Here is an 18587-nt window from a genome sequence, read left to right on the forward strand (position 1 = left end):
GCCGAAAGCGTGACGCTAAGCCTAGACCCCCATTAATGGCTGATTTACCGGAAATCAGACTTCTTGGTGGCACCCCAGTGTTCAGGGCAAGCGCAGTTGATTACTTTGGTCCAATCATAGTTACGCAATTCTGCAAATCGCTAAAGCGTTACGGTTGCTTGTTGGTGTGTTTAGCTACAAAGGCCATTCATATTGAGATAGCTCAAAGTCTGGAAACCGATTCGTTTATTCTTGCGCTTCGTCGTTTCATCGTCCGCAGAGATCGCCCAAAAATCATCAAAGGTACAAACTTCGTTGGTGCCGAGCGCGAACTGCGAAAATGTATTGAGCAATGGAATCAGTCCAGAATTTCCGACCAGCTACTGCAGCAAAATGTTGAGTGGCATTTTAACCCCCCTAGTGCGCCTCACTTCAATGGTTTAGCTGAACGACTTGTTAAGTCGTCAAAACGCGCGATCAAAGCAATTATGCAAGGCCAAACGCTCACTGATGAAGTTCTGCTCACCGTGGCTGCAGAAGCAGAATTCCTGTTGAATAACCGTCCATTGACTTCCGTTAGTGATGATGTCGATGACCTGGAGGCTCTTACACCCAACCACTTTCTGCTAGGACATGCTTGTGAAAATCTCCCCCCTGGTGTTTTTTACGATAAAGAAATTTCTAGTAGGCGACGTTGGCGCCAGGCCCAACTTTGGGAGAGATGGTACAGGGATTACTTGCATACCCTAATGAATAGGGAAAAATGGTCTACGTCCCTTAGGAACCTTAAAATTGATGATCTGGTCTTGATTTGTGACTTTGACCGCCCTCGCGGTAGTTGGCTGCTTGGGAGAATAGTTAAGGCTTTTGCCAGCTCTGAAGGTGTAGTCAGAGTCGCCGAGGTCAAAACAAAATTTGGCCACCTAAAACGGCCAATTGCCAAATTGGTATTAATGGACAGTGATTGAAACATTGTGCTTAGCGTTACTAGTATCGTTAACGGAATACAAGAATGAACATGCGTGAAAAACTGAACATTCGTGACATTTGTGAATAACATTTCCATTTGTACATTTTCAGGACTTTAGCTTATTTTCAGTTCCATCGCCTTGCTAAATGAAACTAATCTCCATGTTTCATGGGCCGGCTATGTCGGCAATAGAACATGCGGGTATGTTTCGGTCTTTCTACAACCTGGTAAAACTAGCTCTGAGCTACGTTATACTTGAAGTAATAGCATTACACAATTTCATGTATATAAAGAGAAAATAAACCTATTATAATTCAGTCGATGTTCAAGTGCAAGTCGTTGTTAGTTGTATGCTCCAAACCGCGTGAGGGAACGCCCCTGGCCGACACCGCCATTGTCAGATATATCGTTTGTAGCCGTCACCTTGTGGTATCTTTAAGAGATTAAATGATCTGTGATTTTGCTCACACATCATGTTAAGTTGGATGCGAAGTACTGGATAGGAACCATCCACTCTTAAATTGTTGTCAGAATTGAAAGAAAATTGAGGCTTATGGATGCGAAGTACTGGATAGGAACCATCCACCCTCAAACTCTTTATATTAAATAGACAACTGTTGTGTAACTTGAATGAGTGTTAGTCATTCACCTTGTTTTATCTTGAGACTGAACTCAACTCAGTGACTGCCTACTCCATACGTGAACGCCAAAACATCTGAATGGTCATGTGGGACGCCTTGTGTACCATTGCGAAACTTTTACGTAAATCCAACCTTGTAGCGTAAAACCTACAAACCTGGATGAGCAGATACGCTTGCTGAAGACGATGTTCGAATACGAGACGCGAAACCAGAGCAGATTCAGACAAGATGATTGATGATACGGAACATACGATGAGGAACAATATAACGAAGGAACGATTTTATATATACGAGGATGATTAGGATTTACGATTATGATGTACTGACAATGACAATTATGTGGTTAACTTACTTTGTGACTTTCTGATCTATTAACAGTGTTTATGAACTACCATACTCTTTTGGACAATATTCTTTTGACTAGATGTATAATGATGAGGTGTAATTATTGATGGTGGTCTAGTGTTTTTTATATTGTTTGGTTTGTGTTACAATTGGCATAGTTGACTGAAGTTTTATGTACTGATGGAGACATCAATTTTCGTTTGTGGGGCAATGTGAGGATATTTAGAGTTCTTGCATTTTTCTTGTATTAACTGAACATTTTTCATCGTCAAAGTTTTGCATATATCTATATTTGTACAGTACTTGTAAACTTTACAATTCCTATATTTCACTTGAATTTTATATGTTGATGGGGACATCAATTTTTCGTTTGTGGGGGCAATGTGACAATATTAGGAATTGCTTACTATATCTGTCATTATTATTTCTGTGTTTCTCTCTAGCCCTGGTGAACCCAGACACCCAGGATCGTTAACCATTATAAGTTTCAACACCTTCCTTCTTAATTGCTCCTTTCCATTGTTTCATAATCTTTATCTCTTAAGTTGTTTGACCCCTTATATAATCTTCATGATTTGCAGCTGGTTACTAGGCCCCCGCCCTTGGCCCTGTCTGATAATCTTGTATTGATGCTGCTGTGTACTGATTGGTTGTTTCCTTAACCCATTAGGCGCCAGGGTCCGTATTCACAAAGCTACTCGTAATTACCCTAATTACCGGCGGTAGGCCTCTCTTTCTAAATAAAAAAATACAGAAAGACTTTGATTATGCAACAGCCCAAAGCCAATATTTGCCAAGGGAATATTTGCCGAAATTGTGTGGCTTTTGCCTAACCAAAGTTTTTCTGTGAATCACATTAGGCAGTTCAATTAATCGTTATAGGGCCTAGGGCCTAGTGCAAAGTCCCGGTGCAAAGTGGTACATTTCCTTGACGTGACTGTTTTTGCTGGAGCAGGCCTAAGAAATCCTGACGACAAAGATGGATGGAGGTCATTTGTTGTGTACTGGCCGACCAATCCACTGCCAGTGTAAGCTTTCCCATTGTTACATACATGAAGAGGTTGAGCTCCCAGGGTAAAGTAGTATTCAATGATTCATGTGGTGGCCGAAAAAGAGGCGATGTACGGTGTATATCGTGTTCCCTTTCCTGAGACATCCACCTGAGCTGGCTAGTTTAACTGAGAGGCGGACATTAGCCAAGTTAATAGCGGGGTTATACTCCCGTGGTTTAAAAACCAAATTCGATCACTCTGCATGAATATTAATCAGGGTACGTCTTCAAGTTGGCGAATTTAAATCCCCGATGAATGCTCGCCTCACAGTTAAACCAGTCAGCACAAGTGGATATCCTAGGAAAGGGAGCACAATACCGTAGATTCACTTTTCTAAGACCAGTTCATTACCTTCATAAATTAACATTTTGGAAAAATAGCCACACTCATCACCAGGGAAATAGGTGGTAGGCGTGTCACACAGGCCTTCTAGCCGTCATGACGACTGGTTGGAGTGGCCAAATGAATAATAAATAGTGGTCAGTTTTTGCATATTTGGCAGTGGTATTAGAAAAGTGAATCTGCGGTATGTACACAATAAATTGTTGTTCAATGTTACTATAGGGAACGCTTGTGGTGATGTCCAGTCAAACACCATTGTTTCAGTTCCAAAAGTTCTCCCTAATCACTCTTGCTCTTGTAGCTGCGCCATCAGCATCATCGTCTATGACTGGGTTGTTCACATCAAGGTCAGGATTGTCACCAATGACGGGGCCTGCGCCGGGGGGAACTGGCACACCACGTTCCTCACAAATATTGTGCAGCACTGCAGTGGCAACAATGATTCTGCAACAACGCTCTGGGCGGAGTTTGAGGACACCACCTGCAAATAGAAAGGGTTTCAAAAATATTTGTTTGTTTGAGATTAAGGGGGGGGGAGCAGCAAAACATTTTAAGAACTAGAGCTGATTTATCAAAATAAAGAAATCGAAATACTGACACAATGTAGCTTGCCGTTATGTGTGCAGTTGAGTCTTTTGATTTTGAATGAGCTCATGTTGTTCAGAAATTCTTTCCCTTTTCATTCACCTCAATATTTCAATAAATATTGGGTGCCCTATCACTTATTTTGATATGTTGTTCATTACATGCGTACTGCGTGACAATTACTATTTCATGGGACGATTCAACGATAATAAAGGGCATTTTGATAATTCAATGTAACCTTACCGTCCTTGTGTAAGCATTGCCATCTCATTTTCCATCTGCTAAATGTACCCTCTATCCTTTGACGCATCCTTCGGTGATGGACGTTGTACCTGTGCTCAGCTTCATCCTCAGGGTTCCACACGGGTGTTAAAACCCAGGGTCGAAGTGGGTATGCGGAGTCCGCAAGAAGATAACCATCTCCGAGACCATTGGCCATTTGTCGGTTGAGATTGGAGTGGCTCCAAATGAATGCATCATGGGTGGAGCCTGGCCACTGTACTACAATGTTAGTGAATCTTTTGTCATGTGAGCAGACCCCCTGTACGTTGATGGCGTGATAGTGATGTCTGCATATGTAGGCAGCTTCTTCTTCGGAGGGGCATTTTATTTCGACGAGTGATCCATCAAGACATCCTAAAACGTTTGGGATTCTGTGCCGTTCATCATAGAAGACTTCCTTGATACGATTCTGTGCCACACGGTCCCGAGGAAACGCAATGACTAGGTGAGAAATCCTTTGAAGTGCCGTGGCAACTCGAGTAACAATCCGGGAAACAGAAGGTTGGCTGATCCCACTCACATCGCCAGTTGCCAACTGGAATTGACCAGCTGCAAAGAATCGCAGGGCTACGAGGATCTGCTCAGTTGCAGGGATTGCATGTGACCGCCGTGTTGGGTGCTCAACTTGGTCTCGGATCAAGTCAATGACTTCAACCAGGACGTGCCTCGGCATTCTGTACCTGTCGATCAAATCTACATCGTCGAAGATGTCCAGGGGTTGAGTCTGATCGCGAAAAATGCGTTGCCGCCTCAATGCTCGCCGATTTTCTTCGGCAAAGAGTACAAACAAGGCCGCCATTTCAGCTGTTACGGAGCTTCCGTAGCATTTACGAGTACTCTGTCGCTCCCGCAAATATTGGCCGGTTTACGGTCGTGATTTGCGGATGCGGAAATTTACGGAAGCTTCGTGAATACCACATAAATCGTTACGGATGCCTTACGGTACCCTTAGTGCTTACGGAAGCTTTGTGAATACGGACCCAGACGTCTAAAATTAAATGCAGCTTTTTCTCTCAGAGGTTTTTGCAGTTTTTCACATTTTCGACCATGCTTTGGTTTTTGCACAAATGAGATAGAACAAGTTGGAGATGATGTACAACAAGTAATATTTATTTTGATCCTTAGAACATGATGGACATGTTACAATATATTTTTCTTCAAAAATGTAAAAAATAGTGAAAATTAACCCCCCCTGACCCGGACCATGACCAAAAATCAATGAAATTTAATTTTGGTGCCCATATTGCCTGTATAGGCATGAATTGTTGGGTACATGTCGGGAACATTAGTTACAGCTTACAGATTACCCCAACTCCACCTCACCTCATCATCATTACAGTGAATAAAACCAAAACAATGCACCTGCAACACCTTTAGCTATCTTGGGGGCTTGGCAGGGCACCCACCCCCCACCCCCAACCACACCCTCAATCACTACACAACGATAAAATCAACCCAAACACAGATCGTCTGCTTTAGTTTGAAATTGGCGCCAAATGGCAAGAAAGCATGCACGAAAACTTGAGCAAAACTTACTTCGTCAATTTCGTCATAACCCCCTTCGACATCCATATCTGACCCCCCCCTGGTCCCCCAGGGGTCCTCCTCATCATCCCCACTCTCATTGGCATCATAATCACTCTCGTCAAGGTTCACCAACACATCTTGAATGGACAATAGATGATTCGCCATTGTACACAAAGTACGCTTACAATAGAATTTCTGAGTCGCAGTAAGCTAGGTCAAACCTCGGGCACCCGAACTTCAACTTCAAAATACACTCAATCGTTCCACATGACCATATGAAGAAAATGCATGAATTATGATGATTAGGATGCCAGCCACCTGGAATCGATGTTGGTGTTTGGTTGTTGTCGCCACAAGTATTCCATAACGGCCTCTAAACTTCAGGGCGGCTTAGGGCGATACGGCACAAAATGAACAGGGCGGCATAGGGCGATACGGCGCCTAATGGGTTAATTACTGAGTGCTAGTTGGCTCAGAGCCTGATATTTGGGCTAGGCTATTTACACATTAGGGGTGTGTGTAATTAGGTATAAATGATGATGTTCAGATGTTTTTAGTAAGTCCTGGCAGATCCAGAAAGCCAGTAGCTAAACAAGACATTTCTCTTGAAAGCACCAGAGCATTTTAATTGACTTCACCCTTGACCTTACAGCATGGTAAGATCCCTTTATATCAACTCTTGTTGATACTTTGTTGCGTGCCTTATTTTGTAATGTTTTAGTGTCGGTTGTAGATACGAGGTTAGAGTGACGTGGATAATAAATAATGTAAATACATATCTTAGTTGGTTTAGTCTGTGGGTTCGAGTTCAGAGTTGCGAAGTTTATACGGTGACAAAATATTATACGCCCTTTTACCGCTACACTTGATTGGCAAGTGTCCTTGGTGATTTTGTGTTGTTATAGTTTTCATGGTAAATCAAAGATTGTATATGGTCATTCAGGTCTTGGAATCCAGCCGGTGAACACCAGATTTGGACTCGCCAATCTGTGACTGTAGCTATCCATTATATAAATGCTGTATTTTTAAGAATTTGGAATATACAAGAAGAAAGGATCTCCATCTTCAAGTTGTTTTGTCAGAAGATAGTTTTCCCCCATAATAATTGTCATAGTAATGAAAGACATACTTATCCCAAGGGTATTGTTTTGCTAGGCTCGGCAGCAAGTTGTAAAGAATGCCTTTGACTGTCCTATTGCTGCCTCTTGCGTAGGTGGATAACTTCCCTTCTTAGATATTATCTTTACTGATTAGTTAGTTTCTGATTATAAACTCTTGGTGGTCCTAAACGCAACTGGGCCTGGTCTCTCTGACCCCACCTACTCACACCCACGCATAGCATATTAAGTAATGAAGATTTGATTAGAGAAGTTAGTGTTAAAGTAAATTCTGAAGTGTTATGGCCTCTGTTATGACATCTGTTCAACAGTTTAGGAGTAATAGGACTTCGTTGGATTTTCATAATGGCAGCCTGGCGGCCATATTTATCTTTGAAAATTAGGAATATTGAGTACATAGAAACATAACCACATGAAGTTTGGTTGCAATCCGATCATTAGTTTTGGAGTAATAAGACTTGGTTTAATTTTCAAGACGGCCGCCTGGCGGCCATACTGGTAAATGGATTTGACTGAAAATCAGGGATGTTGTAGAGAGTACATAGATATACAATCACATGAAATTTGGTTGCAATCCCACTTTGTTTCATTTTCAAGATGGCCGCATGGCGGCCATATTTGAAGTCCGAGCGAGACAAATTTTTGGGGTAGAATAGAGGGTCTCTTGATATATGTCGTCACAAGTTTAGAACCTTCTAGCTCAAATAGAAACTAAACGTGCCACCTATCGATGATTTAGTGAACTTTGACCTCTGTGATCTTGAAAAGTAGGTCAAATCAAAAACCCGGGTGATATGGCATTAAACCTTATAAGATACACCCACCAATAAAATTTCGTCACTCTACGTACAACCATTAGCTTCAAAAAGGCAAAAAAACAATTTCCAAGATGGCCGCCTGGAGGCCAGAAAGTAGGTCATATCGCGAAAGAGAAAAATATCTCCGGGCATATTGCCCAAAGCTACCATCACACCAAGTTCTTGCCATCTAGCCCCAGCGGTGACGAAACTTGTTCTGCTAACGGACGACAACGGCGGACGCCACAGTATCGTATAAGCTCCCCAGAGGTGAGCTAAAAACAGAAGTTTGGAAAGCAATAAGCAAACTGAAGAATAGAAAGGCAACCCGAATCGACAAGTTACCAAACGAGATATTGAAGTGTCTAAACTCGTTATTTAACAGTATCTTCTCGCGTTGATAAGTACCTCAAATTTGGAAACAAAGTGTAATTCACCATATCAACAAACAAGAGGCCCAAGGGCCTGGCGCTCAGCTGAAATGGATAGGTGAAGGCAAGGGCCAAGTGTGTGTTGGTACCCTGTTATTATGAGGCAATGTGAAGCTGTAACGTCTGGCACGCAGAAGTGCTGGTGCGAAAGACCTTCTTGCTATATCAGTGCATGCTGAAGTACTGAGTTGACGTCACCCTGCTATTATGACATAAAGTCATTTCTATTGCCGTAGCAGTAGTGGGGTGTGTGATGACGTCAAGGAGTTGTGTGGTGACGTCAAAAGAGTGGAGTCCTTGTCTTCATGCAGCGTAGGTGGAACTAATAACATGCACATGGACACAAGGTACATAATTATAAGTGTATTTTGTGAGGTGGGGCCTGGTGCTTTACAATGGTCAAATGAACCGACTGTTGTCTGGACATTGATGAAGTGGATGCAGCCAAATGTTTGGGATGGTCTTTTTTGTATGTGAAGAAAAGAAGATAAAGAGTTGGTTAACAAATTGAACTTTATTGGTGCGGCAGATATTTGATGCCTTTCGGCAGATATTTGAAGCGCCTTGCGGCAGATATTTGTTGCCTTGCGGCAGATATTTGATAACGCTCTCCGGGAATGGAAAACGGTAAAACGAGTAAGCACACCTTACTCTGATGTGGGAAGAGCAAGTGCTTTACTGGACTTGAAATGTGCCAACGACTCCTCTTGCAATAACCAACAACAGTTAATCTGTAAAAAAAGAGAAGAGAAATTAACACTGACTGAATAAAAAAGGGTGACATAGACAGGGAAATGTACACCACCGGATACAGTCTGTGCTTGATCAGGCATTTGTCAGATGGTATCCTGAACAAGGGATCTATGGAAGCAAATCCAGAAAGAGACTTAACCTTCGAAGGGCACACTTTTTTACTCAGTGAAAAGTCAGTCCTGTGGGCTGTTTTTCAATTCAAAATAAAAGTGTAACCTCTTTAAATTAGTCTTACAGACTGAACCATAACACTCAACAGCCAACCGTGCCCGCATGATGTGAGCCGAGAGCTGGGCTTAGAGATGAGCGAGTGGTGTACTACATTTTGAAAATTGTCTATCGTCTATACGAAATGTGATAGAATAGGATCTAGTGGACTTAATGACGAGGTACTATCAAATAAGGTGTCCATCAAATGAATCATGAGGGCCCGTTGAGTTATTATAACTCAACAGGCCCTCTAAGCCTATCCTATAGGGCTAGGCTATCGTTTTTGTCTTTTTTACAGCCTACAGCACAGCCATGCACAGCGCAGTGTACAGACAGTACAGGATTGCAAACCAAAAACATGAGCATTGCTGCGTAACGAAACTGCAGTGGAATTCATACTACGATGTCATAACGTGACTTTCAAAATAATTGTTGTCACGGCCAATGACCAGACAGGGAGAAAACAAACGTTAATGGCGAGATTTGTTGCAAAATAGCCAACCACAACAACTCAGGGACCGTAGCCAAATGGCCGACGGCGAATTCTTTGGTCGCTAGCGCAGTCCATAAACAAGCATCAATTTTACCAACTTTGGGTGCAAGCTTGGTCATCAAAGTTACAGAACTGTTAGAAATACATCTAAACAACATATATATATACAGTTAAAAGTGCATAAAAATCCCGATTCAACCTCCGGGTGCTACCTTTTTTTCCGCCAGACTCCGGGCGCTACCGGTCGTTATTTAGTGCGACCGCCACCAGACATGCCAGAGAGTTTATCAAGATCTTTCGCCGTTTTAATTGCGCGTTTTAGGCAGATTAATCAATTATTACATGCATGCATTATATATCACCGAAATGATAATTGCGTATGCTATTTGAAACTAAGTTCAGATATTATTTTCGATCTTTGAATTGAATTTAGGCGAGTGATATTTGACACCCGGTCGACATATCAGGACTGCAAAATTCACTCGAGATCACTTGCATTATCGGCACGTTTGAAAACCGAATTTCACAAATTCCACAAATATTTATCACATACCATATGTATCACCACAAAGGTAACTTTCTAGACTATTTGAAACCAAGTTCAGATACTTATTTTCACAAAAATTCGAAGCTATGCAAGGGATTTTTCACTGGTAGAGATCGACGGAAACAAATTTCTCGCTCTAAAATGACATGAGACGAGCACCAACTTTCGCTAATTTGTGCACAAAATTTCCGCAATATTACAAAAAACTATTGATAAATCTGAATTATATAGACTCTTTTCAGCACCTAAACAAATTTCAGGTACATGGTCATGTTGATTAAAAGAGTATCAACCGATTGAACATGAGAAAATACACTCACCTTCATTGAAGCAGCGACTACCACCATTTTTTAATGGTGGCATCTCTTCTATCGATCGGCCAATCAGCGGCACTGCTTGCAAAAAAGTTGAGCCACCGCCAAATTTAAAAATCGCCAAAACTCAGTCAATGTGCCGGCAGCGCCAACTGGCGGTGAAAACTATATTAATTCCATTAAAAGTAAAAATGAAAAAATATTAAAAAATATTCAGCCACATTTGAAAACAATATTTGCTCTGTGGACCGAGGTAAAAAGGGAAAGAAATCTAAACGCGAAATGACCTCATTCTCTTAATACAGGTCGGATCGCGCTGATTTTTCGTTTCTGAGTTTACCTTGGGCAACTCCTAATTTAGCGCCGTCAACGAAGTGGTTAGCTTCCCGGTCATGAAATGTCCAATTTTGTCCACAGATGGGTCCCTAGATAGATGGATGGATGGATGGATGGATGGATTACAGGACGGACACCATTTGAACAGCTATTCTACTAGCTCCACTTAATTTGGTCAGCTGAGCTAAAAAGGAAAGGACCGTTTGGAACCTCTAAGTTATCAGGTCATAAGCCTAAACTCAACAGTGCGCAAGTTGTTCAGCTCAGTATTGCATAATAGGCTAACGCGCTTTATTGACGAGAATAATCTTTTGTGTGAGGAACAAAATGGCTTTCATCCCAGTAGGAGTTGTGTAGACCATATTTACACATTTAAGTTCAGTTATCCAAAATAGAAAGATAGCAAAACAATCTATCTACGTAGGTTTCATAGACTTCTCTAAGGCGTTCGATTTAGTGGATAGAGTATGCCTCATATACAACCTACAGTAACTTGGAGTATCGGGAGCGTTCCTGAGTTGCATCAAGGCCACGGACAACAGCCCGCATTCGTATATTAAATTTGGTTGACTTGCTTCTTTGCACTTGAATTACATTCTACATTTATAGTATATAGGTCAAACCAAAGTCGGTTTGACATATGATGTATCGTTGCTTGGAGTACCTACCATAAATATCATCAAAAACAAGTTACTAATAAGCGAGATTTTGCACTTTATAACTGTTTAGTTTTGGCCTCCTGGTTGCCAAGTCGAGAATCAGATCAGATCGAAATCTTAGGCTATTTACATGACAGTAGGGAATCACGTGTACCAAATTTCAAGTTAATAGCAGCGCCAATAGCGGTTAAGAAACGAGGCATAGTTACACTCAAACGACCAATTTATGCCATTTGACCTTTGTTACCATGAAAAGTAGGTCAAATCAAAAACCCATATGATATGTGTCAGCATAATCTAATTGAATCTACACACCGTCTGGTGCTGCCACCTATTCATGTATTATGTAACGTCTATATGCCTAATGCGCATGCTCAATAAAGAAGACGCTTCTGGTTGAATCCTGCTCCGAGTTCAATCAATTAACATGGTGTCAGAAGTTTGGCCGATTTAAACCACAATGGAAGGTCTCAAACCTCCAAAACCACTTAGAGTGGAAGGTAACACCGCCGAGAATTGGCGAAAGTGGCGACAACAATTCGAATGGTACCGAATTGCCACAGATCTACGATCGAAGGGAGAGGATCTGCAGTGCGCGGCCCTGCTTAGCTCGATCGGAGAAGAAGCCGTCGAAATTTACACAAGTTTCGTGTTTACCGACGCAGAAAAAGACAAATACGATCCACTGGTGGAGAAGTTTGAACAATATTGCACTCCGAAGAAGAATGTAACCTACGAAAGGCACGTATTTAATTCAAGAATACAGCTGGACGGCGAAACATTCGATAATTTTCTCACGGACCTCCGCAACAAGTCAAAAACTTGTGAGTACGGAACTCTTTCAGATTCATTGATAAAAGACCGAATAGTCTATGGTATTAGGTCAAACAATGTCAGAGAAAGACTCCTGAGAGAAAGAACACTAGATTTATCCAAAGCTATTGACATTTGCCGAGCCGCAGAACTGTCAAAATCGCATCTAGAAAACCTGAATTCGTCGACGTCCGCAAGTGCGAACGTAAGCAACAGTGCAAGCCGTGTACATGGCAGTGTACATACGGGTACTTCGAGTGTAAACAAAATCAACAAGTGGTCGAAAAAGTCGGCAGGAACCAAGTCCAAAGACTCAAAAACGTCTAATTTTCATGGTCAAGGCAATGACTGTGGAAATTGCGGTAGGCAACATCTTCCCAAACAATGTCCTGCATACGGAAAATCATGCCGGGGTTGTGGAAAGAAAAATCATTACGAAAGATTTTGTCGATCTACGAAACGTAGCCATCAAGGAAAATTCGGGAAAAGTGTTCATGCAGTATGTCAATACGATGAAGAAGATGACGACAACTTGCAACAGTTCGAACAATTGTTCATTGGAACAGTCAATTCAAAACCGAAATCATCAGATATGCATGATAATGAAGCGCAATGGCATGTACAACTGCCAATAGGTCCAAAACGCGACAAAATGCTATTCAAAATAGATACGGGAGCACAGGCTAACGTAATTCCGTATTACATGTTTCGTAAAATTCGGAAAGCGCCAGCGTTGTCACAAGTCAGGAACGTGAAATTGTCAACATACGACGGATCGGAAATCAAAGTTCGTGGCAAGTGTAGTCTCACATGTACGCATAAAAACCGCGATTATCAAATCGAATTCATCGTAGCTAATGTCAAAACTGAAGCTATTCTGGGAGCAAAGTCAAGTGTTCACCTAGGATTGTTGAAACGCATTTACGATGTGAGATCTAGCACTAACAATGGTTCTGAAACTGAAACCGAAACTACGATTGGGAAAACCAATCAGCCCAATCGCATTGCGAAATCAGATAGCAAATCTCAAGCTATTCTTGACGAATACGAAGATTTATTTCATGGGATTGGTTGTCTCAAAGTCCCTGATCATCACATAAGTCTCAAGGAAAACGCGAATCCAGTGATTTATCCGCCAAGGAAAATGCCGGAAGCTTTAAAACCTAGACTTAAAGCTGAACTGTCAAAAATGCAAGAACAGAACATTATCAAAAGCGTGGATGAGCCCACCGATTGGGTCAATCCTATTGCATGCGTAGAAAAGCCGGATGGTAGTTTGCGAATATGTTTAGATCCTAAAGAGCTTAATCAAGCAATTAGACGTGAACATTACGAATTACCAACAGCAGATGATATCAGTGCAAAACTAGCAGGCGCGAAATATTTCTCTGTCCTCGACGCATCGAGTTCGTTTTGGCACATTAAGCTTGACCACGCGAGTTCAAGACTCACAACTTTCAACACGTGTTTCGGTAGATTTCGTTTTCTACGTTTACCGTTTGGTATATCTTCAGCTTCTGAGGTGTTTCAGAAGATACTAGCACAGATATTGGAAGGACTGGAAGGATGCTGTAATTCAGTCGATGACATTTTAGTATATGCAGATACTAAAGAACACGATGTCAGATTGCGCAAAGTTCTTAATCGTCTTCGCGAAGTAGGACTCAAACTCAAACAAGCCAAATGCATCGTAGGTGTAACAGAGGTCATTTATGTAGGACTCATGCTTACACAAAATGGTGTAAAACCTAATCCGACAAAGGTAGAGGCGATCATCAAAATGCCACATCCAGAAGATAAAAGTGCATTGATGAGATTCATTGGCATGGTTCAATACTTTGGAAAGTTCATACCGAACTTATCGCAGATCAGCGCACCGCTACGCGAGTTACTCCAGAAGGACACTCAATGGCATTGGGATGAACCACAAAGAAACGCAATTGAACTGTTAAAGCAAAAGCTAACCGAAGCTCCAGTGTTAAGTTACTATGATCCTAAGAAGGAACTGACTGTCACAGCCGACGCGTCAAAAGACGGAATAGGAGCCGCATTGCTACAGGAACGCCACCCGATTGCTTTCGCATCCAGAGCCTTAACATCATGCGAACAAAATTACGCGCAAATTGAAAAGGAAACATTAGCCGCAACATTCGCATGTGAGAAATTTCACCAATATGTTTATGGGCGCGACTTTCTCATTGAGTCTGATCATAAGCCGCTAGAAACAATTGTGAAAAAACCGCTATTCAAAGCACCACCCAGGATACAACGCTTCCTACTGCGACTACAGAAGTACAACTTCAAGTTAGTGCATGTCCCAGGAAAACAATTGATAGTAGCAGATACACTATCGAGAGCCAATCTTCCCGGTCAAGAGGAAAGCGACATGGAAAGAGAAGTGAATCTTCAAGTTCATTTGCTCATTAGCTCATTAGCAGTATCCGATAAGAAACTAAAAGAGCTTCAAATCGCAACAGCTCAGGACACTGAACTTCAGAAACTACAGGAAACAATCAGAAATGGTTTTCCTGAACATAGAAGAAGCCTGGACAATTCATTAGATCCATATTGGCAAGACCAAGACGAATATCATGTAGCTGAAGAACTGGTATTCAAAGGCAACCGCATAGTTGTACCGCGTTCGCTCAGATCTGAAATGATAGACATTATTCATCAAGGACATCTAGGCACAGAAATGTGTAAGCGCAGAGCAAAAGAATTGCTATTTTGGCCAGGTATGCTAACCGATATTACCGATAAAGTATCGAAATGCGGAGTCTGTCAGAAATTCTCGCACAAACAGCAGAAAGAGCCATTGAAACCGAATGAAACTCCAACCAGACCATGGCAACAAACAGCTAGTGATTTGTTCTACTTTCATTGCAAGGACTATTTAGTCATAGTAGATGCATACTCCGGATTTTTTGAAGTCGAAATGTTAGAGGACACTTCTTCAGAGACAGTGATAAATCACATCAAGAAAACATTCGCGAGGCATGGCATACCTGAATCGTTGTTTACTGACAATGGTCCGCAATACACCAGTAGAAAATTCAAAGAATTTGCCGATAAATGGTCATTCATTCACAAAACCTCTAGTCCGCGTTATCCACGTGCAAATGGATTAGCCGAACGAACTGTACAAACTGTCAAGAACTTGTTAAAGAAAGCAAAAGAGGCGGGACAAGATCCCTACCTAGCGCTATTAACATACCGCGATACGCCGCGCAGTAATGACATGGAGTCACCAGCACAGTTACTCCTAGGTCGTAGGCTAAGGTCGCAACTTCCAGTACTAGCTGAGAAATTGAAAACAAACCAACCGGACAGTCAAATTGTGCATGAGAAACTTTTGCAACGCAAAAATGTCGCCAAGACAATGCATGATAGACACTCCAGAAAAATGCCGTATCAACCGCTGAAACCTGGAGATCAGGTCCGTATCCAAAATGAAAAAGTCTGGACACCAGGAGAGATCATGGCAAAAGCAGATCAACCCAGATCATACCATGTACAGACTTCAAATGGAAATGTTCTAAGGAGAAACAGGAGTCACATGAAGAAGGTCCCAACGGGAAGTACAAGAACAATAAAAGAACAATTTCCACAAACTACTCTAGAAGATGAGGAAACCATCAGAAATGAAAACACTAACATTGGACAATCATTAGAAACAAACAGTCAACCTATAGTTACAAGGTCTGGCAGAGTCGTCAAACCAAACCGCAGATATCAAGACTATGTTTGCAACTAGATTGGTACAAAAGGGCAGAATAATCCCTTAATCAATAACAGGAGTTTAGTCAGTCTATCTAAATCTCTACTCAACTCATATATGTTTCAAAGTTCTTTATTCAAATTAATTCAAAGCATAATCGTTATGCTACGTGAAGTTTACAAAACATTTAGATACAAGCATAAGAGAGTATCATTATTAATTCTAGTTATGGAGGACCAAGGATTACTATAGTTACATGTTATCCAGTTAAAATTAATTCGTCACGGTTTAACAGTGATTTAGTGTTTATTCAAGTTTCTACATAATTAATACAAAACAGCCAAGTGTTATTAGAAGGTCATTCTGAAATAAGAAAACCACATATTATAGACTATTGGACTTACAGTGACATTAGGCACAAGTGTGGTAATATAAAATTCAACAGGATTATCAAATATGATATTACATAATATTCTTAGAAGAGAAACAAAGGGGGATGTCAGTATAATCTAATTGAATCTACACACCGTCTGGTGCTGCCACCTATTCATGTATTATGTAACGTCTATATGCCTAATGCGCATGCTCAATAAAGAAGACGCTTCTGGTTGAATCCTGCTCCGAGTTCAATCAATTAACAATATGTGATGTATCCTTGCTAGGAGTTCTAACCTACCATAAAACTGTTGTCGAAAAGGAGTCATATTACACTCTTTAGGTTTCCAGTTCTGACCCCTGGTGGCCAAGTCAAGACCGAAATTTGGTGTCAGAGGTAACATGACATAGGGAATCAGGTGTACCAAATTTCAAGTTCATAGCTTTAGCGGTTAAGAAATGTGCCTTATACATGCTTCCCGAAATTGGTGGCTTGCATTGGAACTAACTTTTTCCCCCTTGTCTGTCATCAAAGGCATTCAAGTGTGTTGGTCAACCATGACTATCTCCTTTGTCCCTCCACCATAAGGCCTAGTTTCCCCTTATGACATCACTATTTCGGACAATCTCTGGAAAGGTGTATAGTTACACTCAAACGGCCAATTCACACCATTTGACCTCTGTGACCTTGAAAATTAGGTCAAATCAAAAACCCGTAGGAATTGTGATGTGCCCTTGCTCTCTAAGTACCTACTATAAAAATATCATTGAAAATAAGTCACTGTTACGCGCGATATTGCACTTTTTACCGTTTTTTGTTTTGGCCCCATGGTGGCTAAGTCGAGAATCAGATTGCATCAAAATTCGGTGTCAGAGGTTATATCAATCATGTAGGGAGAAAGATGTCCAATTGCGGAAATACATACTAAATATAAATTTCAACATTGTCATTGTGTAGACAGATATACCAATACTATGAATACCAAGTTTAAACAAATTCTTACACATAATAACTGCACTACGGCAATATGTATTGGTGGATTTCTATTTAACTGGACCACACACAAGTAATTACGACCGGCGTACCCCTTTAACCCTTTAGCTCCTGTACCGCCCGTAGCCGCCCGTGTTTAAAACTCCCACCCTAAAATATCCAAGGGGCCGAGAAGTAAAGTATTAGTAACACCACAGGGGCGACGCTTAGAGTGTCATCTTCCTCGTTCCTAGGTGGGTTGCTGTACATTTTACCGAGTAATACTAATACAGGGCGAGTTGGCGAGTCAGCCTCCTGACCCCATTCATGTATTCATGTACAGGAGACAGCCGGGTTGTGTTTTTCGGTCAAAAGTATTAGGTTGGATTATCGTACATTAGGGTTTCTTTAAAGATTTTTTTGATTAGGTAGGAACCTTTTATGATTCTATTGTTTACTACAGGGCCTTTCCATCTATTTTCACTAAATTGTTGAGAGTGTTAATGCTTTCGATACCAGGGGGTTAAAATGAAAAATTAATGATATCATATTGTAGTTATGATAGTTAGCTTCAAAATAAATAATATGGGGAAGGCTCAGGCCTTGATAGGGAGCTCTTCGTTAATAGGGCTGGTGAGCGAGAAGACTCTGGTGGTGGTGGTGGGGGGGGGGGGGGGGGGTATATAGGATGATGCCATCATGGCAGTTGACCCAATAGACGCTGACGCAGTATAGAAAATAGGTGGGGAGAATGTGGGAAGGAAACTTAACACAACAAACAGGAGAAGGATAGGTATTTTGCCCGGAGATAAGCATAATGATCCCAAGACCAGAGTGTAGGATTTGAATTCAAAAAGACCTCAGCCAACCCCCTGTCCTGAATAGTTTGAGGGTAGCGCATGCGTTTGAGTTAGTGCGCATGCGCTTTCTACAGAAAATTGAAATGGCTTGTGTTGTGTTGTGTTGTGGTTTCACGGTAGGATTTTGTTATGGAAATGGGGAAATAAATATTGAGACCAATGTACTTTTAAGATTATTGCATTATAAATGGGGCCAGACTGTCGACATCCTCCCACACGCCATGACATCAACGAAATCGTTATCGAAATGGGCAGCCCCCGACCGATCATGTTGGTGCGCATGCGTACTGCGGAAAAGTTACTAGTTAGCACACTCGAAATCTTTTGCGGACTTTTGCCAGTTCAAAGCACGACTTCTTCGCGGAAAGAGAAAAATAATCTCTGGCAGCGATGCAGATTGTTGTTTAATGCATTTTGATTCGCCCCAGGGTATTCGTCACACTTTGATTCGCCCCTGTTTTGACGAA

General features: G+C 41.5%; 2 protein-coding genes across 2 annotated transcripts; one reads left to right on the plus strand and one right to left on the minus strand.

Annotated features, from left to right (window-relative positions):
- Positions 1–3589: 3589 nt before the first annotated feature.
- LOC135496503 (putative nuclease HARBI1) lies at positions 3590–4995 on the minus strand. The gene is made up of 2 exons (XM_064785863.1): positions 4206–4995; positions 3590–3810 (listed from the first exon to the last, which is right to left on the minus strand). Exons 1-2 carry the CDS (start codon positions 4993–4995, stop codon positions 3590–3592), a joined length of 1011 nt encoding a protein of 336 aa, XP_064641933.1.
- Positions 4996–11841: 6846 nt separating this feature from the next.
- On the plus strand, positions 11842–15948 carry LOC135496505 (uncharacterized protein K02A2.6-like). The gene has a single exon (XM_064785864.1). The coding sequence runs from the start codon at positions 11842–11844 to the stop codon at positions 15946–15948; it is 4107 nt and encodes a 1368-aa protein (XP_064641934.1).
- Positions 15949–18587: the final 2639 nt, after the last annotated feature.

Source organism: Lineus longissimus, chromosome 12 (assembly GCF_910592395.1).
Source record: "Lineus longissimus chromosome 12, tnLinLong1.2, whole genome shotgun sequence".
Classification (NCBI taxonomy): domain Eukaryota; kingdom Metazoa; phylum Nemertea; class Pilidiophora; order Heteronemertea; family Lineidae; genus Lineus; species Lineus longissimus.